The sequence below is a fragment of the Paroedura picta genome, chromosome 1 (genome assembly GCF_049243985.1).
Source record: "Paroedura picta isolate Pp20150507F chromosome 1, Ppicta_v3.0, whole genome shotgun sequence".
Taxonomy (NCBI): domain Eukaryota; kingdom Metazoa; phylum Chordata; class Lepidosauria; order Squamata; family Gekkonidae; genus Paroedura; species Paroedura picta.
In genome coordinates this window covers 60022718-60049196 of record NC_135369.1, presented here as the reverse complement: position 1 = coordinate 60049196, position 26479 = coordinate 60022718, and the positions used below count along the sequence as shown (strand labels likewise).

Here is a 26479-nt window from a genome sequence, read left to right as displayed (position 1 = left end):
CCTGTAAGCAATATCTGAATCAGAGACTCAAACAGGATTGAAGCTCCTAGAGTTCTGTGAGTGGAAAGGGAAGGGAAGGATCTGACAGAACATTCGCCAAACAATCCCTAGGATTCTTTATGGAAAGCCACAAATCAGTCCAAAGCCAGTATATAGGGATTATAATGAAAAAAGTGTTCTCCTGAGTTTCTCAGTGGGTTTGGGATGGGATAGTACAGCCTGATCTCATGATCCCAGCAGCTAAGCAGGGTTGGTACTTGAATGGGAGACCACGATGGAAGACTTTGCAGAAGAAGGCAATGACAAATCACCAGTGCCTTGAAAACTCTATGGCATTGCCAAAAGTCAGCTGTGACTTGATGACACTTTACACATGTGCATACACACACATATATATCTCAATTACTTTGACCTATTCTAGATGGTGTAGAATTTTTTTTGGGGGGGGGTCAGATTTCACTCTCTCTGAGTCCTCTTCTCTATAGCTATAGGAAATCTGAAGGCATGCTGCTCAATTTTATGGCCTTAATTTTTGTCATATGTCATTGGTTGCGTTTTGGTGCTGTGGTTTCAATTGATGTTAATATTCAGGGCCTTTTTATCCTGACCTTCTTCCAAAAAGTCCATGAGGCAGTAATTGATGTAGTAAGTCTTTTTCTACTTTTTCCCTGCTACAATTGTATAGTTTGACTGTGGTGAGAAAAAGTAACTTTGGGCTAATCTTTAAGGCTGAACACACTTGAGGACCCAGTTTATCCCAGTCCTGATATTCTGTCTGCTAGATTATACTGACTCACAGATGCACAGAAATGTCATATTCCAGAGGCACTTCTGAAAATAAAATAAGTATGGCTTTCGTGAGCAAACTGTCATGTTAAACAGCTTTATAGCTTGAGGAGACAGATATGTCTGAGGCTACCAATACAAATTATATAAAGTAATTTAGGTTTTATTTATTTTAACCACAAGAATGACAGTTGGAGATCTCTTTATTCTGAATAGCTCCCTTAGCTGACTGAAGTGCGCCATTCAGTGTACAGATAGCCCATTTTATATACTTTGTGTATGTGTTTAAGACATCTGTGAGGGCTGGGAAAATCTGAGAGGTTTTGAACAACCTTATTCCTTTGGGCAAAGGAATATAGTTCTTGTGAATAAGATGCCATCCAGATTTCAGAAGGATTTAAAAAAATTAGGAAAATTTGAACAGAACAATGGAAAAGGGGATATGTAAAAATTCATAAATGGAAAATGAATAAATCTGAATGTGGGTTTTTTTTCCCCAGGTACTCAGTCCTTGGACCACAATAAAATTTTGCGTGGCAGGTTATGTTGAAAATGGGTTTCTTTGATTATTCAGGCCAGTTTCTGAGGGTGATCTGTCCCCAAAGCTGGCAAAAGTATGAGTTACATAAACAGTCATTGGTAGAGTGCCTGGGCACTTGTCTTACAGTATGTTTGTCAAAAGCATGTTTGAGAAATAACATATGCACTGCAGCCCTCTCTCCATGGTCATTGACAATGGGACTGTTAGGCATCACTGCAGATTTGAAACTGGGAATACTTGCTGATCCTATAAAGATGTTCACCTTAGTAGTGGCTGGGCTTACTATATGGAATTGGTGTCTTTTAAAAATATCAAAGCATGTCATAATTTTGTTTGAAACTAATTTCTAGCTAAGAACATAACTAGTTGGAAAAACATGAATCAAAATCATACATGATAAATCTTAATAATTCTATTCCAGTGCTGAATTTAAATATCTACTTCCTTTTGCTAGTTCAAATTTATTTTTCATGTTCCTGTCTGCTCTATTCCATTATGTCCATATCTATTGGATTAAAATATTTTTTCATTATCTGATATGATCTTCCTGGAACAGAGATCCTATCTGCTTCACTGGAATGATTACTTCAAGTGGCAGAATTTTAAATTTAGAAGCTGTACTTCTTATCAAATAACCAAGTTTATAGGTGGTGTGTCTCAATTGACATTCATGAATATATTTTTACCATATTTGCCGGCGTATAAGATGACTTTTTTCCTCTAAAAAACATGCCTCCAAGTGGGGGGGACGTCCTATACGCCGGGCATGCTTCAGTTAAGATTGATATAGCTGCCCATAGTGGCCTCCCGATGCTCGCCCTGTGCCCATAGTGTAAGGTGACCAGAATTAAGGGAGGTGGCAGCAGAGGCGGTGCCCCCCCCCCCGACTGGGCTCGCCAACTCTTCTGCTGTCTTGTGAACTCCTCCCGGCTCGGAACTCGCTGGGCCCGCCAAACTTGTGCCTGCGTGCACGCCCCACCTCGCCGCGGCAGTGACGGGCCCTCCCTCCCACATAAGACTCTGAAGCGGGAGGGGGAGAGAGAGCTCCCGAAGGGCCGGCCGGGCGAGTGGCGAAGGAGTGGAGAAGGAGGAGGATGCTGGGGGGGGGGAGGTACCAGCCTCTGCTCCCCCTCCCTTACTCTTTCGCGGTTCCTGGTGTTTTGAAGCCGCCCCCATTCAGGAAGAGAGCAAATGCGGCCGGCCTGGTACTCGGGCCTGAAAGCTTGGTGTGCAGGGAACGCTATTTCTTGCTCTGCCCTCCGCTCGCTTGCTCGCTCCCTGTTTGTTTGCAGTTAAATAAGCAGAAGAAGCTGTAGCAGCCTCAACTTGCAAGAGAGAGAGAGAGTTACCCCTCTCCTCTCGCCTTTTTTGGGGGAAGGGAGGTAATCACTAATCCAAGCATACTTTCTTTTTCTTTTTTTTTTAATGGTGCTCTCTCTTTCTCTCTCCCCCCCCCTTCTGATGCTCTTTTATGTTTTATTTGGTGTGTGGAAGGTATGCGGAGGAGGGGGTAGTCTTATACGTTGAGTATATAACAAACTCTATATTTTGAGTGGAAATGTTGGGGGGTCGTCTTATATGCCCAATCGTCTTATACGCCGGCAAATACGGTAGTTCTGATTCAAAATAGACTTCATGTATTCTACTGACTGTACATAAAATGCAGGCTTAGATTTGGCATACAGTCAAGTAAACATATTTTAGGACATTATTAATATTGGAATTATTGAACAAAAATCTGTACTTCGAACCACAAGTTCTGGAATACAATTTTTTGTTTACCTCAGTTTATATTTATATTTCATTATATTGTTAGTTTCATTCATGCAGAGGATCTAAATCCTAAATATCTTCCAGACAAATTAGAAAAATAACATTAAACATGGTTGCAGGCATTTACTATTATTAATGATCTGAAACACCATCCTATTTAATACTGTCAGTTTTCACATCACAGTTTGCCATGAAGTAATGTTAGTGAATTTAGATATAGGGGGGAAAATCTGGTATGTTCCAAAAATTAATCTCCCCCCAATCTGAAGAAACATTTTTGCGATTGTCCTTTGTAAGTTTTGGTGTTGTTCAATATGACAGTAAAGATCTACAAGATCCTAAACACTCTAGAAATAATATAACATTTCTGAGGGTGATAATGGCTGGCAAAAGTATGAGTTTCATAAACAGTCATAAACTAACCCAGCCATACCAGCTACAGTCTTAGTCATGTTCTCTAGTCACCACTTCCTCCCGCAAGCAGTAGTGTTATAAGTATAGGCCTGTTGACACTGTGGATGGGGGGAGGGGTGTTTCAGGGATATTAGCAATCAAACAAATGAAATAAAATGGCATAAAGTCTATGAAACTAGAAAATAATTCTGAATAAAGGGAGCTTCTCATGCAATGCAATCCCGGACATGTCTACTGTACAACTTTATCAGTGACTGTACTTGGATTGTTTAAATCCACAATTCTCCTTTTTATATTTTTAAGTACAAGTCTAGCATCACTTCATTTGTCCTACCTAGCACATAGGAGTAAAATTGCCTCAAGACAACAGAGCTTATATCCAAGAGATATGCCTTATTTGACTTATAACTATTAAATGGAATATAGATTTTGGAGTGGCAATCATTGAGGAAGAATCAGAAAATGGGAGAAATGTACCTGGGAGCCCGTTCTGATTGCCAAGAAGTTTAATGATTAATATACCTTATATACTTAATAAGAGTGGACAAGAGACTCATTATTTTGGCCTTTTGATTTCATTTCTGACTTATCTACAACATTGGGAAATCAACAGTGCAGTTTCTTTGCATTTAACTGCCTAGCAAATGGGCTGTATCTGTAGCATCAGTGCACCATGTGTAGGCTCCAGGTATGTTTCTCTCTCAGGTGAGACTGTACAATGCATTAATGGAATTTTTGACTGTCATGCAGCTGTCAAAGATTTCAGTTTTGAGTGTGTTTGTGTGTGGGGGAGCAACTGTACTATTTTACTACTACTAAAAAGAAAATTGGAAGTGATTGAATGGACAAGTGAAAAAAGGGATACTGGGACATTGGAAGAGAAGTTTGCTTCCTGGTATGGGTTTGGTCAAAATTACAACTGATTGATGTGTGCATTTTTAATGTAATGGACAAATATTTTCTCTACATTGAATAACAAGAATTTGGCTAGTTGCTTTCTCCATGAATTGGAGTGCAGGGCTTTTAAGGAATTGAATGCAGCCTGTTTCTGCTAAATTTTCTGAAATTATTTATAAAATTAGGACAAAAAAGACTAGATGTGCTATTTCTAGATTCTGATTTTTGGAGTATGTTTTTGCTGACGATAGACCCATGGAAACTACAAAAATACTAAATGAAGGTATTAAAAAAGCTTAATTCCATTGCCTTTTCACTTGCATTATAACATTCAGTCCTTCCTTTTAAATTATTGTTCACTGGTATTTTTTTTAGTGGAGCAAAACATCTCTGATTAAAAGGTAAAGCTGATGCTGAATAATTAAGAGCTTTGTCTGAAATTATGTTGTTGTTGGTTTAGAACAAAGAATGTTATAGGCAGAGTAAATGTCTATCAAACATCGTCTAATAACATAACCATCACTGTATTGCCATTTTAATCTCTGCCTTTCAGCAGACTACACAGCCTTTATAGCGCTCAATCTTTTTCAACAGCAAAGTTATACGGCTTTATACACAGCAACTTATTCTTGAGAGTTTTTGTCCAGTTCACATTAAGTATTCCTCTCTGAACTGATGCACTATTCCATATGTGCTTAGTAAAAGTTTGAGCTGTAATCTTATATGTATATAGGAGGGATGTCTTGGGATTTTCCCCCATCCACTCTTGAGCAGAAGCAGGCTCAGCCACCTGTTAGCATTACATCACTGGCTCCCAGGAACACAGTTGTACCAAAAGGCTTCAAACAAAGTAGCTCTTCTTGCATTGTTTGCACTCAAAGAGCTGATGTCATGCCCAGCTGATGTCATTGTATGTCTTTGTGTAATTGCCATGGAAACCAGGCAGGTGGGGGAGCTGAGTTGATGTCATCTTGGGAGTGAAGTGTAGAAAAAGTTTTCTAAGTGTGTCTCCAGTTTTTGTTGATGTTGTTGGATTATCCACTTAGAAAAATCTGAAAGATCCTGAAGTGGCATGTTGGATCATGTATTTTCTTTCAAATTACTGTGTCCCGAAATCTGTTTTTTAGCCGCGCTGAAGCAGTGTGAACAATTGGTTATACCAGGTGCCTTGTTAAGAAACAAAGCAAAATATCATTTTCCCCTCAAGATGAAAGCAAAACATTGTATGGTCCTTTTGGTCTTATTGACTGGGTGTCTTCCCCCCACCACCTAAAATGAAGAATCCTATCTAGGAAATGAGAGGACTTAAATTGCATGGATAAAATATCCATATATCTTTTCTTTGAATCATTTTTAAAGTGTTTAGTTTGTTGAAACAGATGTTGGATATGTTTAGCCGTTTGTAGATAAAGGATGCAGTACAATGCAGTACACATTGAAACAAGCTGTTGTTAGACTAGCAGGGCAAAAGATTATTAGTATATTACCCTTGGAGGCTTATTTGGTATGGTTTAGTAAGTCATTGTTATTTTATTCTTAATCATGAAAAAAAAATCAGAGTTACAGTAATTCAGCAGTGGAATCGACTGCCTAAGGAGGCGGTGACCTCTCCCTCACTGCCAGTCTTCAAGCAGTGGCTGGACAGATACTTATCCTGAATGCTTTAGGCTGATCCTGCATGGAAAAGGGGATTGGACTAGATGGCCTGTATGGCCCTTCCAACTCTATGATTCTAAGTAATATATGCACAGTGTCAGCCTGGATATATGAGGCCTATCCATGTAGACTTTGTACCTGTTTCACAGCAACTGTGAAAAACAGCATATCTGCACTCTGTCTCATACTTGTGGTTGCCAACATAAATCAGTGGTGAATAAATAGTTCTGAGTGTGGTATGTGAGGCATTGCTTTCTGAGTTCTATGTGGTGCTCTTTCCCCCTCTATAGAAATCCACTGATTAATGACCAGTCCAAAGACCAAGATGGGTAGGGCTGTGAATGGAGGGAAGTTACTTTTGTTTGGGTTTTTATCATGGTTTTATGATGTCTTTATGGAAGTTGATGCCAATGATGTTTTATCATTAGTTGTTTTATTTTGTGAACCGCCCTTAGCCCATCCATGGGGAGGGACAGTATACAAACAATAAGTAATAATAATAATTTCTGAGCAATCTTACTGGTTTTAGCTGGATTTTTCTGGAGGAAAGTTTCCATAACACTGCAAGCTTAGGTACTTTTTGCATTGTGAATGTTCCACAGTTCAGATCTTTGTCAGGTTTCTGAAAAACCTGTCCAATTTCTCTCCAATGCAGGTGGACTCAGCAGTTTTAAACAGAACCATGAAAACCTCTGTGACAACTCCCTCCAACTCCAAGAGTGCCCTGAAGGAGGAGGAGGAGGAGGAGGTGGCGCCATGGCAGTGGCATCTACACTACCTCAGTCAATCCCCACCACTCCAGACATCGAAAATGCCGAGCTCACTCCCATCTTGCCCTTCTTGTTCCTTGGAAATGAGCATGATGCTCAGGACTTGGAGAAGATGCAGAGGTTGAATATAGGCTACATAATCAATGTAACCACTCACCTGCCTCTCTATCATTATGAGAAAGGTTTGTTCAACTACAAACGCCTCCCTGCAACGGACAGCAACAAGCAGAATCTCAGGCAGTATTTTGAAGAGGCTTTTGAATTCATTGGTAACTATCTCTGCTGGGGATCCTCTTTTCTACTAAATTGCTATAATTTCTGATTTCATGGTTGAAATGCATTTAACACAAGGTTGATAGGCGTAGAACTGTCTCAGCGCAAAGGGCTGAACAGTGAAGCTACTCTTATTTTGAGAATTGCAATGCCTGAAAAAAAAACTATCTACCTCTGCTACCCACAAAACAAATGTATTGGTTGATTCTGAATAGATTTATTGGGATAGACTTATTGGGACTGCTTCATGTAGTGTAGAAGTCAAACCCAGCTTTGGCCTCTAGGCTCTCTGTGACAACCTAATTGTAATAGAAGGATATATGTGCATTTACACATGTAAAATCGGATGTGTACCTATTTTAAAACCATAACAGAGTGCTCAGAAGAGGCCAATTAAGTCCTGCCCCTATCCTCACCTTTCTTTGTGGTGCTGGTACTGAGGGATCCTAATTGATTGGTTTTCCACAGATGTGACGAGCTTTCCCCCTTTTCAGTATGTGTCCTGAGGTTTTCTTCATGTAAGAGATAGCAGGGATTCTGGTTTTCTGGGGGGACATCATCTGAGCATGGAATGGGGTCACTGTGGGTGATCAGGGATTTGCAAGCTTCCTGCATTGTGTAGGAGATCCCTTCTAACTCCATGATTCTATCATTCTAATGGAGGCCATAGGAAAGAACCTTTTTTAAAAAATTGTTAGTGACATTTTAGGCAAAATAATTTGATGAACTGAATTCTAAATATTTTTGTGGTAGCTTAAATTTATTTTCATTTTTAGCAGGGGCTTTTATCTATCTCTGTGCCATCTCCCCACCTCCACCAACATACTACTTTAATAGAAAACCTGTGTCAGAAAAAAAACAATCTCTTGGGTGAACATGTCATTCCTTTTCACTTTTGTAATGCATTATTTTGGACAGAAATTTCAAGCAGATTAGGCTCTGTAGCATATTGTTCACATGTATATCTCATGCATATATCACATACATTCAATTATGTAGCTAAGCATTTAGGACACATTCTGGAGAACAAATCAAATGTATTGTTTCTGAGTGGAACATTTGGGATAGAGTGTTTTCGGTGGCTGTTCTGTTCTTTGTTACAAGATCATTATCCCGTGACTCCAATGATGTCTCAAAATGTATGGCTTAATCTAATCTCAGGGACTTTATGAAAATACCGTGGTGTTTGTCTGGTAAGTTTCTAACTTATGGTTATAGAGGCACTTTTTGAAAATGCAGCAGAAACACTATGGCTGGAAGAAAATAAGGAGATAGAACCTACTCAAATTTCTTTTCTTGTTCTACTTTCATGATTACTTAGAGTAATCTGAGTCTAGTTTTTCCACAATTTGAGGATAAACATTTTCAGAATAAAAGTACTTTAGTACAAGTACAGTATGTCCTTCAGCTGCAGTTATTCACCTGCCATGATCATTAAAAAATCTCTGCTATGTAAAGTACATTCAGTGTACAGAAATCTAGCTGGTCCTTAAACGTGTGCTGTTGCTAGGCATCCTGTGTGGCTGCAGTTGCTAATTAGCCATTCTTTCTATAATCTAATCTATAATCTAAAAACTAATTAGCCATTCTTTCTATAATCCTTCCATCTACATGTTGCATGTTTGAGAGTTATTATGAAGTCTCATACTCAGTGGCGATGAAAAAAACTCACTTATATTCATTAGGAATAGGCTGGGTCTTTCCAAGTTCTTTTGGAGTCCTGGTTCTTTCTAAGACTTTCTCCAGGTTTAGAAAGACCAAACCTGAAGGAATTATGTGCTGTTGCAGTTCTCTCATATGTCAATCTGCCCCTCCTTTGCCTGGCTTCCCATTTTCCCAAACAAAACAAACTGTGGCTTGATAGTGACAAACAGCTCAAGCTCTTCCTCATTTTCCAAATCTTTGTAATGATGGTTTCTGAGCATGCATAGATGCTCTGTTACTGATAAAATGTTAAACATAGTAATCTTGTTTTGCTTTTTCTTCCTCCTGGAGGATGTAAATCAGGAAAAAAAAACATTAAACATTGACAATTTCAGCAGTTTATATCAGTAGCATGTGAGCAGTTTAGAACTTGTTCTCACCTTTAGCCTCTGCTATTCGCTTTTCTCATCCCATTGTCCTTTACAATTTGGTAAATTTGGGGGAAGTGTAGGAAAATAAGAACAGACAGAGACTAGCAGGTTTCAAACCACTATAGGTTGAAATCTGGAGACCTGGACAATACACTTAGGGAATTCTAAATTAAGGATTGGTTTATTAATTCCTTCATTTTAAGAAACTCATTTCCATTCCTAATATTAAGCAGGCATGCTATATAGGCATGGTAGCTACAATAATTATTGTCAAAATAATGGTCATTTCCGCACAGTGTCCAAAGAAGCAGGAGGCTTCCCACCTGCAGTAGTGTGATATTTAATCACGCTATCCCCCTCCACACATTGCACTCTCCCTACCGTGTCTTTCCTTCACCACATGTTGTGCAAGCAGCAAATGCAAGATGGAAACCAACGGAGGGCATGCTAAAGGGGGCAGATTTCCCCTCCCCCCTGCCATTGCAAAAAGCATAATTTTCTTAGGTGTTCCTACCTTTGTGCAGTCTTCCCATTTTCAATCTGCAACCCCCCGTCCCGTCTGCTGCTCTCTTTCCCCACCAGTCCATGTCAGTCCAGCATCTGATCCTGGCCAGGGGGGCGGGGTTGCCGTGGAAGGAATCCAGCTGGAGAGCCAGCCTGCCTCCTGCCACCTCTGCTCAGGAGATGGAAAGGTCAGGGGGGGGGGGTGAATGCCTGGCCCTCAACCCCTTCCCTCCAGCAAGCCTGAGCTGTCTTTGTTGCATTGCCTGAGCTGTTCGGGCAGGAGAGTAGAAGACTTTCTGGGGGAAGAAGGCATGACTTGTTGGTAAAACATCTGATTGGCATGCAGAAGATCCCAGGCTCAGTCCCTGGTATTGTTACCTTGGCAAGTGCCCCCATAGGAGGTACAGTTCAAGAAGTCACTTCCATACACATGGCACATATTGGACACTGTGCAGACTGGCACACACAGAGACCAGGCTGACAAGTACTCAGTATGGAAAGTTGCTGAATTGGTCAAAGAGGTCAGCTTGGGCTCGATCTTGTCTGCTAGAACAATATGGGAATAATTCCCTTCTGCATTTTCTCTAGGTCAGTCTAACAGACCTAAGCCTAAATGGGCAGTTATGGGAAGCACAATAGGACCAGTGCTCCTCCTAGCCAAACCATCTGTCTCTAGAGAAGCCTGAACTAATTCAATCTACTTATGTATATCTCAAGTGAAGCCTCCTGTCACACCCTTGTATCAATGGCCCTTATTGTTCTTCCCTATCTCCATATCCACGGATCAGTGTGAACCATCACATCCAGTCCAGGTGAGAGCCTGACTGTATCCCCACCTGGAGTTTAGACAAACACTAATCTCATCGGCATGGCTCATCAAGGGGATTGTTTTTTACAATATCTGACCATGAGTCCCCAGCTCAATGACCTCACAATTCAAACTCACCTATCAGGTACTCATAATATTGGAGAACAGTCAACAATCATGTACCTCCTAGTGGGCAGTCACTGGGGCTGGCCTGAGAATTTCAAATTCTATATCAAGTCTTGCACACACCCAAGTATGTGTGTCTTGTGTTTATATCTCCACACCCAGCATCCTTTCCACCCCTGATGTCATTAGCCCTGTGTGTTTGCTTGGATCCAAGACAGGTGCAGTATGTCTCTTAACCTTTCCCCCTGTAGAACTTAGTGTGTATGTTTTTGCTTGTGTGTGTTTTGAATGCACCCCAATATTTTCCCCAAATAAATCCCTTTGAGTGTAAGCTTAATTGTTGTCTTCATTCAAGAAGGGTTTCTCACAGGGTTTCTCCCCATAAAAAGTGGCAGAAAAGATCTTCTGTTACCCAGCCTCTTGCTATATTCATGATTCCCCACAATTCCCTTTGAGGGATTCAATCTGAGTAACAGCATCTCCAGATAAGGGTCTGGCAGTGCAAAAAACACCCTTCTGCCTGAGGCTTTGGAGACTCATAACTATTTTGAGTAGCCCAGCCTTTTTCAACCTTTTTTCCCTTGAAAAGCCCCTGAAAGAGTCTTCATGCTTTGAGAAACCTCAGAAGTGATGTGTGCAGGCCACACCCCTTGAGGTCACATGTCACCAGAAGTAACATCATACAGTCACTCCATCACCCTTCACCCCCACAGTGTCAAAAAGGGGCCTACTCTGCTGGGCTGGGAACAGGGCTGGGGCAAGCATCTGCCTCTCCATCATCCCTTGCCAACCTTGCCCATCGTTGAAATGAGAGTCCAATTGCTACCTCGTGACGAATCTTAGTCAGCAAGGAGTTTAATGACCAGGACACTTCCCCTTTTCACCCCTTCCTGGCCCATCTTTTGGGTGGGGGGGGTCAACATAACAATATATGATCATATCACCCAATATTGTTTTAAAAGAATAAAAAATAAATTAAAAAATTAACTCCCACCAAATCAGAGAAACTTCTATTGGGAAAGCCTGGAGTAAACAATACTGACCTTGATGGACCATGACATGATTCAGTATGAGGCAGTTTCTTGTGTTTGTGTGATTGTCTCAGGCAGGCTATTGTATAAGCTGAGTGCTTGTGTACAGGAAGTTCTTGATTTGGCCCATTTGCAGAAGGCCCTCTTCAGAAGAGCAAAGTAACTTTTGTTTCACTAAAAGAGAAAAACATTCTAATAGGCTTGCTAGATGCCGAACTCAGAGGCATGGCTCACTTGAGAGGCATTCTCCTATTTTATCCTTTAATAAATAGGCCTACTTTACAGGGTGGATGTAAAGATTGCTGGGATAATCTATGTAGGGTGCTCTGACTACTAGGGAGGAAAGGGCTATGTCAAACTAAGCACTATAAAAAGCAATGCAAGGCATGGTTTCTGTAAACTCTCTGTATGAGTCATGAGTGCCATTCTCAGGCAAGGGTAATCTGTCACTGTTTAATATAAATGTCTAAACCCATGAGCAGTATGCCCATATATTCTGTGTCAAAGGACTTTTGTCTTTCATGCTACATTGCTTGGGATTCAGAAGTTGGGTGTATGTAGCTTGGCAGTGTTCACACTCTAATGAATGCCTGTCATGTTTTTAAAGGGAAAAAAAACAATAGCTCAGAATGCTGTGCTATAACCTTTAGAATGTTGATCAAGAAGCCCAGGGTTCAAATTCCCACTAGCCATGAAACTTGCTGGGTGATCTTGGGCCAGGTGCTTTCTTTCAACCCAACTTACCTCATGGTGTTGTGAGGATGAACGGGAATGGGGAGAGCAATGTGAGCACCTTGGATGAAGGGAAGGAAAACAGTATACTCAAATGTGTTGGTATACTTTTGTCTCTTCACCCACTGGCAGTGAATCTGAAGAGTTTTTCTCAGTTCTTGAGCTGCCTCCTCAAAGAGCGCAAGTTAAATGTATCCTGATTCAACCAGAGTAATATGAAAACAGTCAAGGATTAATAAAGCAAGCAACAAGCAGGTTATAGGCATCCATCACAGAATCACAGAATCATAGAGTTAGAAGGGGCCATACAGGCCATCTAGTCCAACCCCCTGCTCAACGCAGGATCAGCCCTAAGCATCCTAAAGCATCCAAGAAAAGTGTTTATCCAACCTTTCCTTGAAGACTGCCAGTGAGAGGGAGCTCACCACCTCCTTGGGCAGCCTATTCCACTGCTGAACTACTCTGACTGTGAAAATTGTTTCCTGATATCTAGCCTATATCACTGTACTTGTAGTTTAAACCCATTACTGCGTGTCCTTTCCTCTGCAACCAATGGAAACAGCATCCTGCCCTCCTCCAAATGACAACCTTTCAAATACTTAAAGAGGGCTATCATGTCCCCTCTCAACCTCCTTTTCTCCAGGCTGAACATTCCCAAGTCCCTCAACCTACCTTCATAGGTCTTGGTCCCTTGGCCCCAGATCATCCTCGTCACTCCCCTCTGTAGCCTTTCAATTTTATCTACGTTATTACAATTTTACCACTTCTTGAAGTGAGGCCTCCAGAACTGTACACAGTTCTCCAGGTGTGGTCTGACCTGTGCCGTATACAATGGGACTATGACATCTTGTGATTTTGATGTGATGCCCCTGTTGATACAGCCCAAAATGGCATTTGCCTTTTTTACCGCTGCATCTCACTGCCTGCTCATGTTTAGCTTACAATCCACAAGTACCCCAAGGCAGTTGGCCGGGAAGCTTCTTACTGCGGGAGGGCAGGGAGAGGGAATCAGGGCTGGGCCATGGCCGCGCATCAGGCCGTGCCCGCGGGCCGCGCGGGCATGGCCCAATGCGAGGGCGCGACTTGTGCAGATGCGGCCCGCGGGCGCGGCCCGATGCGCGGCCGTGGTCCGCTCGGGCGCGGCCCGATGCCCTGCCGGTCCCCAGCCTCAGAAAGGTTGGGGACAACTGCCCCAAGGTCTCATTCACACAGTGTTACCTAGAAGCGTATCTCCCATCCAGTAGGCATGCTTTTCATTTTTCTTACCCAGATACAGAACTTTAAAAAGGTAAAGGTATCCCCTGTGCAAGCACCGAGTCATGTCTGACCCTTGGGGTGACGCCCTCTAGCATTTTCATGGCAAACTCCATATGGGGTGGTTTGCCAGTGCCTTCCCCAATCATTACCGTTTACCCCCCAGCAAGCTGGGTACTCATTTTACCAACCTCGGAAGGATGGAAGGCTGAGTCAACCTTGAGCCAGCTGCTGGGATCGAACTCCCAGCCTCATGGGCAGAGCTTTCAGACTGCATGTCTGCTGCCTTACCACTCTGCGCCACAAGAGGCTTTTGCAGAACTTTAATCTTATCTTTATTAAATTGCATCTTGTTCTCATTTGCTCATTTTTCCATTGTGTTCAGATCTCGTTGAACTCTGTCTCTATCTTCCGGATTATTTGCCCTTCCTCCCAATTTGGTGTCATCTGCAAACTTGATGAATAGTCCATCCACCCCATCATCTAGATCATTAATAAATATGTTAAAAAGTACCGGACCGAGTACCTGAGGTACCCCGCTACTCACCTCCCTCCAGTCTGATGAAACACCATTGACATCAACTCTTTGAGTATGGTTCTCTAGCCAATTCCCTATCCACCTAACTATCTGAAAATCCAGATTGCAGTCCTTCAATTTATCCATTAGAATATCATGGGGAACTTTATCAAAAGCTTTGCTAAAATCCAAGTAAATGACATCAACCAAATTTCCACAATCCAGCAAACCTGTTACTTGGTCAAAAAAGTAATCATCATAATCATTTAATCATTTAATGTGGTTAATGGAAGTGGGTTGGTGCTGGATTTAAAGTGAAAAGACTACCCAAACAATTCTCTCTGAGCACACTTGAACATTTATAGTGGTAGGGACTGCTGTTCAGCTGAGTTGTGTCATCAGCAAAACAGCACGAGCACCACTAGTGCATTCTGATTCTTGTTTAAGTAATAGGGATGCCAGTCCACAGGTGGGATCCCCAGGTTTTACAAGTCATCTCCAGGCAACAGAGATCCATTCCCCTGGAGATAATGGCTGCTTTGGAGGGTGGACTCCATAGCATTATAGTTCACTGATGACCTCCTCAACCCAAATCCCACCAATTCCCCACAGTCTCCAGGTATTTCCCAACCCAGAGTTGGCAACCTTAGTAACTTGAAGAGCTTTTGTATAGTAATGCAAACTCTCATCTAGGACAATTGTTTATCCTTTTCATGGCCTTGCCCTTTTGAAATTCAGTTTCCCTTTGTATCTTTCTAGTATATATGTAGAAACAGAGGCTGGATCATGAGACGGGTTAATCTCATTTAATGTCAAAGAAAGGGTCCCCTGTGGGTTTTTTTAAAAAACAATATTGTGGGAGGATAGTGAAATGCAAGGCAAAGTGTAAATAAATTGTCTAGTGCAATGTTGACCAGTTCTTTGCACACTGTCTCCTCCTGTTAGAAAATACTTTATTTCCAATTTTTTCCTTCATTTTGATAACTTCACCCTAAAGCTATGCCTGAGTATTGGATAAACAAATATGTCTTCATCCTGACTTTTTAGTAGGATAAATATTCTGTTAAGTAACTAATCAGGACTTAGCTTTGCCCTGGAGACAGTTTATATTGGATCTGAAAAGATCTGGACTGTCTTAAATAGATTATTTCTTCCACTGCTGAGTTTTATGGAGGTTGAAACAAAGACAGAAGGTCTGTCTGCAGAATCAATGCATGTAGTCATAGCCTTTGCAAAAGTAAATGTTGACTTTTCTAAGTCCTAAGACATCTTTCCTGGGAAAGGGGAAAAAAAGAGATAGCCATGCTGGGTCAGTCCAGCTTTGAAAACCATTCTCCTTTAGTGGGGCTGAAGTCATCCAGCTGGTTAGGGCCTCCGCTCACTCAGGTAGGGCAAATTTAAAATGCAAATTGATTTGCTAGTCCTCCCTGAGTGACGAGTGACCTCTCCAGTTCCGTCCATTTTGCACATCTCATTTCTTGGTTCATACATCAGGTAGCCATGGCTGGCTATAGCTTCCTGATGAATACACTTTTTGTGGCAAACGCAGGAGTACCTCTCTGTTATGAGTGACATTGGTCTGAGCCCAGCAACTGCCAGTCAGTGGTCCTCACTCATGAGAAGAACTTTGAAACACTTTCATGCCTTGACCTGGACAACCTAAACTAGCCCTGTCTCATCAGAAAAGCTAAGCAGAAAGGGAGACAACTGAAGAAGCCCAGGGTTGTAATGCCAGTGCTTTCTTTGCAAACTCTGCTGGGTCACCATAAGTCGACTGGGACTTGTCAGCACTTTCCTCAACCACCAGCACTTTCAGATTTTAAATTTTAGATTCTGGGTTGTGACTGTTCTAAGTGCAGAAGTGCATCTTCTTCAGTAATGTTACGGAATTTGTAGCTATACTGGAGCTAAGTGCCATGTGTTATGCCAGTAAGTACAAATAATAATAAGAAATACCTCTTCCATCTCAGAAGGCCTGGGGAGGAAAAGTGGGTTATTTGTTCCTCCAGCATATAGAATAACCCACATCTCAAGTCATCTGATCGATTGTAAACAAATCTTGAATTAATGTCCACTGAGCACTTCTGTAATTTTTGTTCTTGCTCCCTACTTAATGGTATACTCTCTCTTGCCCATTGATACATATCTTCAGTGTCAGATTTGAACATCTGAGGGTGTTTTTTTTTTTTGGGGGGGGGGAAGGTTAAGCACATGGGTTAGTCATAATGAGTTCAGTGGATCAAGATAGCAGCCATATTAGTCTGTCATATTAACAGTAGAAAAGAGCAAGTGACTCACAAATGTTGCTAGATTTTAAGGTGTTACTGGATTCTTGCTCTTTTCAATGGAATAAATGCAAAAATTCAGGGTTCTGTATTGGGAAATGTGAAAGCTTGACAACATAAATGGAACATTGCATCCTTATGCAATTATTTTACACTTCACTTGAATATTTATCTACATTCACTGGTCAATGTGATAAATGTCTCTTGGAGAGTGTCTATGATTTCCATAGAGTCAGACCAGTGCTCAAGATAAAGGTGTCTTTTTTTTTCAAGAAGAGACCCCCAGTATATACAGTTCTGTTCACTCAGATCTACCAGAGTCTTCCATGATTGCCTGACCAAATCTAGCTTGTGATTAGAGACCTTATCCAGAACTAAAACTTGGATTGGAACTTTTTCAAGCTCTTTATTTAAGTACATTAGACCTAAAAACGATAGAATTCTAAACTACACACCACTGGGCATGATGTAGAATATAACTGATCTTTCGGAAGGCCTGCTATGTTTAAAACTTGGTCTTTCTTAGAACAGGGTACGTTATACAGTCTTGCTCTCCTGGCTTGTTCAGTGTTTAAGATGTTGGCCTAAATTCACTTTTGGCCATTTGGATACATGTTAAAGACTACCTGGTCTAGCAGTCCACAAACCTCCATCTCTCCTCTCCTCCTCAATGGCAAGTGTAGGAAACCCAGAATCCAAAGCTATTGTTAAATGTTCCCATTCTCTTGTCAGCACCACTTTCCTAATGCATTTATGTGGAAGTGTATTGTAGTAAGAATAATCAGAAGGCATAGAAAGGGCGAAGTGTGGACAGCCTTTTGGCAATTTGATCACTGAAAGCAAGAAAACCAGATGTATGCAAACATGAAAGCTCAGCCTTCTAGGGAGTAGGAGGAATACAGCAACAGAATTTGTGTTTTGATTAAACATTTCTCTCTCCTTGCTTGCTGTAAAGGAAACAAGTGAATATAAATTGGTTGTTTGCATTGTGGGAAACATCATAACATTGTCTGTCTTGACTTTCCAAAGCTGCCTCTCTTGTGGAGGGATTGATCACACTCCTTTTTCATCTTTACAGAGGAAGCTCACCAGTGTGGGAAAGGTCTTCTTATCCACTGCCAGGCTGGTGTGTCCCGCTCTGCCACCATCGTCATTGCTTACCTAATGAAGCACACGCGGATGACCATGACTGATGCCTATAAATTTGTCAAAGGCAAGCGACCAATCATTTCTCCTAATCTTAATTTCATGGGGCAATTATTGGAGTTTGAAGAAGATCTAAACAATGGAGTCACACCACGAATTCTTACACCAAAGCTGATCGGAGTAGAGACCGTCGTGTGATGGCAAAGAATTGTATGACAGACTATCATACTCCTCACTTGACATGGATTGGGAGGCTTGGGTTTTCCTTTTTAGCTTTATTTGAGGAGGGGGGCTACTCTGAGACAAACTCTGAACAAAACCTTTTTTGGGGGGAAGGGTTTTTAAAAATACAAGAACTTCACAATGTTGAGTAGAATGCCATAGCAAATCCCTTCTCCAAAAATGGCTGAAGGAGGGATACTTAGAAAAGAAACCAGTTTTTTTTAAAGCCTGTGTCTGTGTGAGAGAGAAAAACTGGGCACCAAGTATTTTCCCCTTCCCATTTTGGCGATTCAGCTACTTGTAGAGATTATGCCTAAGTAGTCTGTGCAGGTTCATAGACCGAAGAAAACTATGTTTGGAGAACACAAAACACAACCAGCCAAAATAAAAGCAAAAAGACAACTAAATCTATGGGCCTTGAGTTTGCAAAGGCTTCGCTAAAGAAAACCTAAGCAAAATGCTTGCCAGTGCAAAGATCAGAGCAGCTTAAACTATCTGCAAAAGCACTTCTCACCCTCCTGACTAGGGAATCTTTTTATTTCCTGTTTCATCTTCCGGTACTATTTTTCTATTTACGGGAGGGTGGGTGGGTGCATAATGCAGTTTTAACACCAAGGGACTTGACCATTTTATGCCATATGCCTTTACTGGCTTCTTGTGCAATAACAGTTAAGGGGAAGAGAAAGATTAAACCAGTGATAGCTGGCTGCCCAGTAATTTTTTTTAAGTGCAAAGGAGGGCTGGCTTGATTTCAAAGAAGGAATGCAACAAAAGCAATTATTTTTTCCCCATTCTGATTCTGGTTATAGCGCCATGTTACATATGTATATCAGAATGTACAAAGATCAAGAATAAGCAAAGTTTATTTAAAATATTTTTTGCACAAAATACTGGAGTGTTTCTGTTCATGTAAAAAAGTTTGATTATAAAAATGAAAACTGTTTTGGAAATTGCCTGTGTGTGCTCTTTGATTTCTTTAGCTATTGCTCAGAACTAGTTAAGCTTTCCATTTGTTGTTTGTAGTGACATGTTCTGGTAGCCTCATGGAAGAAGAATTTACCCAGATAACACTGCAACCCTATGCTGAGTTACTCCAGACTAGAGTCATGTTAGTGGGCCAGTACATTCCTGACATGCTACCACTGGCTACGTTTGGCCAAACACACGAGCATAAACAGACAGGTGTGTGTGGACCCGTCTCACAGATTCCCATGGCTCTCACTATGTTAGTATGTAGAACACACCTCCACACAGCTTGAGAGAATTCCTTCACCAAATCCCTTTTCTTCCTTATTTTAAGTGATTAACTTTTTATTTTTCACATCTTTTATATCAAGGATTTCTTTTCACAAATAGTGAAACATTTTTCCTGCAGTTCACTTTAAAGTGTGTAAGCATGGATGATTAGAGGGCTTGGGAAAATGCTGCATTTAACTTGAGGTATATCCACATAAGGATTTTTATTGTGAGTGCTCATTTGTACTAATCTAAAATATCTGACACCCCCCCCCCAAGCCTGAATCTGATCCCTGCTTAACTATTTATTCCAAACGTTTATTAGCTATCTATCTCCCTTGTAGAACTCAAGTCATTCATATGAATGACTGGGGGTGGGTGTGTAGGCATAATCTCTACATGAGAATGTTGCACAAATATCACCCATCCTCCTGTTTGGACAGCATTGACTACGGTTCCATTTTAAATGCCAGTGAAGCAAGAAGTGGCTGTACAAACTTGCTTTTATATAACCATGTTTTAACTCATTGCCATTCTTGGAGCATCTTAACCTTCTCAAAACTCAAATATATTTGTAAGAATTCTAGCTAAGGGTGACACTGGCAGGGGCAGATTAAAAGGTGGTTTGTCTCGTGAGCTTTTGATTTTTATAGTTTAAGGTTAACCCTTTCACGGTAGAAGCTACAGACAGTTGTGTTCCTCCTTTTGTACCATTAAAGTTTTTTTTACTAATTTGATATGGGTTTTTTTTTTTGGGGGGGGGCGGGGAGACCAAACAAACCTGGTCTTTCCTGAATGACTTTCTGGCTTCCAGATTGTCTCATGTTTGAATACTATCAATTTATAGATTGAAATCTATATTTGTTGTCAACATGATCTTCTTTGGCTATGAATGTTTTCTTTTTGATCCTGGTCGTACTAATGTGAAATGTGGTATGCAACTTCCTCATTTACCACTGATCTTTCATTTAGATGTACTAGTCATTGTCTTTGTATGGCCCTCAAGATACGATTTTCCCAATGCCAATTCAAGCCTTGATCTCAATCCATTATCAAGTTTTTTCCTATGCAAGCACCATTAAACTTGTGTGGCAGTGATACAAGAGCTGTCGCTAGTGCTCTTGTGTGGCTCCCATTCAGTTTAGTGGTTCCTTTCAAAATCTATCTGTAGTTTGAACAGTATAAAAATAAGGTGTGTCAAAGGAAATTGTGTGTATGTATATTTCCCTGCACTATTGTTTAACAGTTTTATTACTATACAAATAATTTCTTGACGTTTTATGCCTTTTATTAAACTATTTTTGTACCAGAAGTGATAATTTTGCTTTCTCTGAACAGCGGTGGTCTTTTCTTAACTTGTCACTAATGTACTGAAGGATCAGGAATTAATGGATCCTGAGAGTAATGGCTGCTTAAAGGGAAGCACGCTGCAAAAAGGGTGAGTTTATACTAATGGTGTCAGAGACCAGAAAACTTGCCTTAGCCTTTCCCTGAATTACTTCATGGATTTACATGGCTCTGCCTTCTCATTGCTATCTTGTGCTACAGGTGAAGTGAAAAGATGCATTCCATCTCAGTTAACTCACATATCCTGATTTCTGGGTTAAATGTGAGCTCAGTTACAGGGCAGCCTTGGTGTGGGATGACTACAGTTTTGGCACTGAACAAGATGATTCCATATTGTTATGGTACACATCACAGCAACAAACTAAGGCTCGTAACAGTCTGTATGTACGCTTAATAGAGAACTGTAGTCTGTCCTGGTTTTTTCACCCACATATACCTTTTGTGACTCTTCTCACCAAATTCCATACCTGCTGTGCATCTAGAAATATAAGAAGAGGCCTTCCATTTGGGTGGGTTATTTCATGTCGGGTGGAGCTGAATTCTGCTGTGAAACTTGCTGTTTGACAAAGTAGAAACATGTTGTTGAATTGCTATGCAACTTACACAAAACCTTTGTAGCTGCATTGGATAGATATGTATATACAACTGTGCTACCCATCCCCAACATTATATGAAGTTGGTGCTTGCTAAGTGGCCTGCAGAATATCCAACAGTGCAAAAAGTAGCTAGGTATGTAAAATCCCTTTGCTAGCTGTATGGGCATCTGGCTGTGTCAGTCTCTAAAAGTTGATTCAACATCTGTAACTATATCCTAAGCCAAGTCTTTGTTGGTATGTGAACAAACAGCCTTATTCAAAGCTATACAGAAAGCCATTAGAACTAGAACCATATCCTAGTTAGTAATCACGACTTCTAGAAATGTTGGGTTAACATTATTATTATTATTATTATTATTATTATTATTATTATTATTATTATTATTATTATTAGATTTATAGCCCGCCACTCCCTTGCGGCTCGTGGCAGGTAACAATATCACAAATCCCCATTAAAACCCCATAAAAACAATAATAACATTGCCAATATTGCCGGCATGGCAAGAACGGCAGCTCAACTTCCCCCCCCCCTCCCTCCCACTACTAGCGGGTGGAGAGGAAGTCCTGATGATGTTTTGCTTCGGGTCCAGAACCCGAGTCCCCGGGGGAGGCATAGATCTATTATCAGCTATTATCAGATGCTTGACATCTGTGCCCTGTCTTATAAAATGCAGTAGTGGTAACAGAGCTCTGACCTGAGTGGTCCAGGCTAACCTGATTTTATCAGATCTTGGAAGCTGAGCAGGGTCCATCCCCTACTTTGACTGGAGACTACCAAGAAAGTCTAGAATTGTTACACAGAATCAGGCAATGGCAAACCACCTCTGCTTGTTTCTTGCAAAAAATCCTATGGGGTTGCCGTAAGTTGGCTGCAATTTGATGGCACTTTTTATCACCAATGATAACAGAAGCTGGATTAAGTCTTCCCAAATATGATGCATTTAAACCAGCTCAGCTTTATTTAAACCAGGTTGAAATCTCATAAATGCTGTTCCCTTTATAAAAAATGCTTTTTGTCTGTTAACAAACAACCTTTTGCCATCTAATAGAAGAGCCATCTGCATGAAGCTGCGCTGGGTTTTATTATCCGATGTTTAAACCAGTCCTCATTTACCCAGAGGGCTACTACAAGTGGCCTGGACTCTAATAAGCTACAGTTCAGGTTCTCAGCATTGAAATAACTCCAGAATAGCTCAAATGCTGTTTCTAATTGCAACAGATGAGCAGTCCAGCTCATTAATCCTCCTCTATCAGCAGTACATAACTTGTCTGCCCCAGAATAGCCCTGATCTCAGCAATCCTGCATCCAGCCCTGAGTTTGTATGTTCATCGTCTCTGGGAAAGGCAAGCTTCCACAGCAGGCCCAAAGGGACTTTGACTTGACCAAGCGGGCTTTATATGGCTGAGGCTGTACGCGACCCTCTGCAGCTTGTCATTTCATGAGAATACACTGGAGCCTTGAGTTTGCATGATCTGCAGGAATTTTTAAGCCTCGTTATTGACCAGCTGTTTTATTTATTCTTTTGGCAATTTTTAAAAAGCTTGTGCTCTGGAGGAAGAACAGGAAGAAACCCAAGGACTTTTCTGTCTCCTTCTCTTCAAATATTATGTAGCTGCCTAAAAATTCCACTGATTTACAACCACATTTTATTTGTATTAATCTTTTCAAGATGTATTGCTGGCAGCATGGAAAATGCAGTCTTCACGACAGTTAATGTTGTTTAATCTAATAGGAGCCAACTTCATGCATTCTTGAAGTCCTCTTAGTCTCCCCAACAGCTGGGAAGAACACCAAAACTTCCAGTATGCATTCTTTACTGTGCAGCCCTATGTAGTTACTACAATTTAAGATCACTGATTTCAGTGGATTCTGACAACCACATCGTTACTTTTTTAAATGACATTTATTCCAATCAGACTTCCAACCGTCAGAATGACATTTAAAGAGGTCTGCTAATTGTGCAAAATTTGTGTGTGTATGTGGGGGGGGGGGTGCCACCCTCATCTCCATACTCTTCATGCTCATTTTAGCATTAGGTATTTGCAATGTCTTTATACATAAGCTTGGTTAATTTAAACTTTGATAGACACAGTGTCTTCCCAGAACACAGGCTTCATTCTTCTGTCAATCATACCATTTCCCAAGGCATTGCGGGATATTAATTGGTAATTTCAAGCAGCAGTGGATCCATTTAAACTGAAATAAAAATGTTAAAGCATTTTTTTAATATGGTATTTCATGTTTTTGCTGAACAAGAGTACATGTCAATTTGTAACTGCTAAAACTTACCTGCTTTGCAATTAAAGTGAACTTTTAAGAGCAGAGGGCAAGACATTGGGCAGCCTGCATGATGGACTCTCTAGTGACAGTGGGACAGCAACTGGGATATAAGCATGAGCTCTCTTCTGCTTTCTCTTTATGCACAAAGATGAGGAGGAAGAAGAAGAGTTGGTTCTTATATGCCGCTTTTCTCTACCCAAAGGAGGCTCAAAGTGGCTTACAGTCGCCTTCCCTTTCCTCTTTCCACAACAGACACCCTGTGAGGTGGGTGAGGCTGAGAGAGCCCTGATATCACTGCTCGGTCCGAACAGCTTTTTCAGTGGCATGGTGAGCCCAAGGTAACCCAGCTGGCTGTATGTGGGGGAGTGCAGAATCGAACCCGCCTCGCCAGAGTAGAAGTCCACACTCCTAACCACTACACCAAACTGGCAAATTCACGTAATTGAAGATGGGTCTTAACACAAAAAAGAAGACAACATAGTCTGAGTCAAGGTGTGAGCTTTAATGTGCATGCATGCATACTTCGGACAACAAAATTAAAATCACTGCATATATAAGCCCACTATACATGATCCTGAATGAAATTAAAAGAGAAGTTTGTTCTAGATTGTGGATCAAGTGAGAAAGAACAGCTTTCTCAACTTTTTTACCATTCAAGAAAAACTTAAGGAGATGGAAGTCCTTGGGTTGGGAATTTCTCAAAAGTAAAATACTAAAGGCACAATCACAGACAATTCCCTTGAGAAGGAAAACAGGGAGGAACCTAAAGAAACCAGGATGGCTCCATAAACAGATTTCAAAAGAACTGCATAATAAAAAAGACTCATTTAGAAAATGGAAGGAGGATCTTATAACCAAGGAGGAATATAAACACATAATCAATGCTTGTAGGGAGAGTTCTAGAAAAGCTAAAGCTTTTGAGCTTAGGCTAGCAAGAAATGCTAAAAAACAACAAGAAAGCATTCTTTAGTTATATTCAAAGTAAGAAAAAGAATAGGGACATGGTAGACCATTGCAGGGACCAGAATGTGACATTGTAACAGGTGATGAAGAAAGAACTGAATTGTTCAATTCCTACTTCTCAGTCTTCTCTTGCAAGGGGAATTGTGCTCAACATGGCAAAATCATTTTATGTGATCAGGGATAGGAGTTGTGACCTAGGATCACTGTAGGGTTCATCCATAAACACCTATTTTCCTTAAATGAAACCAGATATTTTGGGCCAGATGAATTGCATCCAAGAGTCCCAAAAGAACTTGCAGATGTAATTTCTGAGCCTCTGTCCATTATTTTTGACAATTCTTGGAGAACAGGTGAAGTGCCAGAAGATTGGAGGTGGGCAAATGTTGTTTTATCTTCAAGAATGGGAAAAGGAAGATCTGGATAACTATCAACCCGGCAGCTGGCAAAATTTTAGAACAAATAATAAGATACTCAGTCCTTGAGCAGCTAGAGCAAATGGCTGTAATTACAGCATGGCTTTCTCAAGAACAAGTCATGTTAGCCTGACCTTATCTCTTTTTGAGAAAGTTACTGTGTTGCTAGATCATAGAGATGCTGTGGACATTGTTTACCTTGATTTCAGTAAGGCTTTTGATAAGATGCCACATGATAGTATTATTGGAAAGTTGGTAAATGTGGTATGGATTCTATTACTGTTAGGTGGATCAAGAACTGGTTGACAGATCGCACCCAAAGGGTGCTTGTACATAGTTCGTCATCTTCTTGGAGATGAGTGATGAGTTGAGTGTCTCAGGGATCTGTCCTGGGCCCTATATTATGCAACATATTAATAAATGATTTAGATGAAGGAATAGAGAGGGTACTTATTAAATTTGCAGACACACTGAAAAACAGAATCAGGGTACAGGCTGGAAAACTGGGCTAAAATGAATTTCATTAGTGAAAAATGTAAAGTTCTTCATTTAGGTAGGAAAAATCAAATGCATCACTATAGGATTGGTGAGACTTGTCTTGGCAATAGTGCATGTAAAAAGGATCTGTGGGAGGTCTTAGTAGACCATACACTGAACATGTGGCAGTAGTGTGATTCATTAGCTAAAAAGGCAAATGGGATTTTGGGTTATATTAAAAGAAGTATAATGTCACGCTAGGTGATGTTACCACTTTATTCCAATCTGGTTGGAGTACTGTGTTGCTGGGTGACTGTGAATCATTCCCAGTTCTCTCACAGCTCTCAGCCCCACTTCCCTGAAATGGTAACTGTTATGGGGAGAGTAAGGGATTTTAAATTGCTTAGAGCCACCTGAGGCCTGCTGGGTGACTGTGGACCATTCCCAGTTCTCTCAGAACTCTCAGCGCCTCTTCCCTCACAGGGTATCTGTTATGGGGAGAGGAAGGGAATGTGATTTTAAATTGCTTAGAGACAACTGAGGCCTGCTGGGTGCTTGAAAGCTCATCTGTAACCACTATGCCACAATTCCCAAAGGTCAGTCCTCTCCCACACTCAACTAACATTCCAAACCACAGGTTCTTGACACCCATATCTCCACACCCACACCCTCATTTGTCACCATGCCCCCCCACAACACACATATTCAACCTCATTCCCTTACAGACTAGACAACCCCTCCCCTTACTCTTCCCAATGCCAAGCTCTCTCTATCTTAATCACTCTCTTCCTTTTTACCTCCCTCTCTCTTTGCTATTTCCCCCCCCCCCTCTCCCTCTGCTAGTGCCCATTGAATCTGCTACAATCGGCTTTAATTCTAGTTTGAATATAAAGTTACGCCTAAAATATGGATTTACTATAAATCCCTCATTAAAAAAGCTTTTAATTAAAATGATGTTTGACAAAAGTTGGTTGTCTGATGCTACCATACAAACATTTGGTTGGATCTCCACCGATCCAAGGATTATAGATCTTTACTGGATTCCATTCTCTCTAGCAAGCAGTCCTTTCTAACCCTGAGGAAGTTTATTCCTAGGACTGTAAAAACATAGCAGTTGATAGTTATGCAAATTGAGAGGCTGCAGTGGGGAGGGGACAACATCAGACTATGAAGTTGAAGAGGAAGAATTGGTAGTTTTACCCCCTTCACCCAGCTTTCTGTTAGAATACACAAGATCTGCAGTGTGCATAATTGAGCAGAATATGAAGGGTGCCCTCCAGGGTGTACCAGAGGTAATGTATATTTAGCATACATAGTATAGGAACTTCCTGATGATTTTCCAATTATCTCCTACAG

General features: G+C 41.0%; 1 protein-coding gene across 3 annotated transcripts in view; it reads left to right on the top strand.

Moving 5' to 3' along the window:
* The window catches only part of DUSP10 (dual specificity phosphatase 10), a 68901-nt gene extending 48536 nt beyond the window's left edge, over positions 1–20365 (top strand). For all 3 annotated transcript variants that reach the window (XM_077340057.1, XM_077340037.1, XM_077340046.1), the window contains exons 3-4: positions 6723–7106; positions 17521–20365. In XM_077340057.1, the coding sequence (XP_077196172.1) occupies positions 6723–7106; positions 17521–17786 (650 nt within the window). In that variant the 3' untranslated portion in view covers positions 17787–20365. The remainder of the gene's footprint in view (positions 1–6722; positions 7107–17520) is intronic.
* The last annotated feature ends 6114 nt before the right edge of the window (positions 20366–26479 follow it).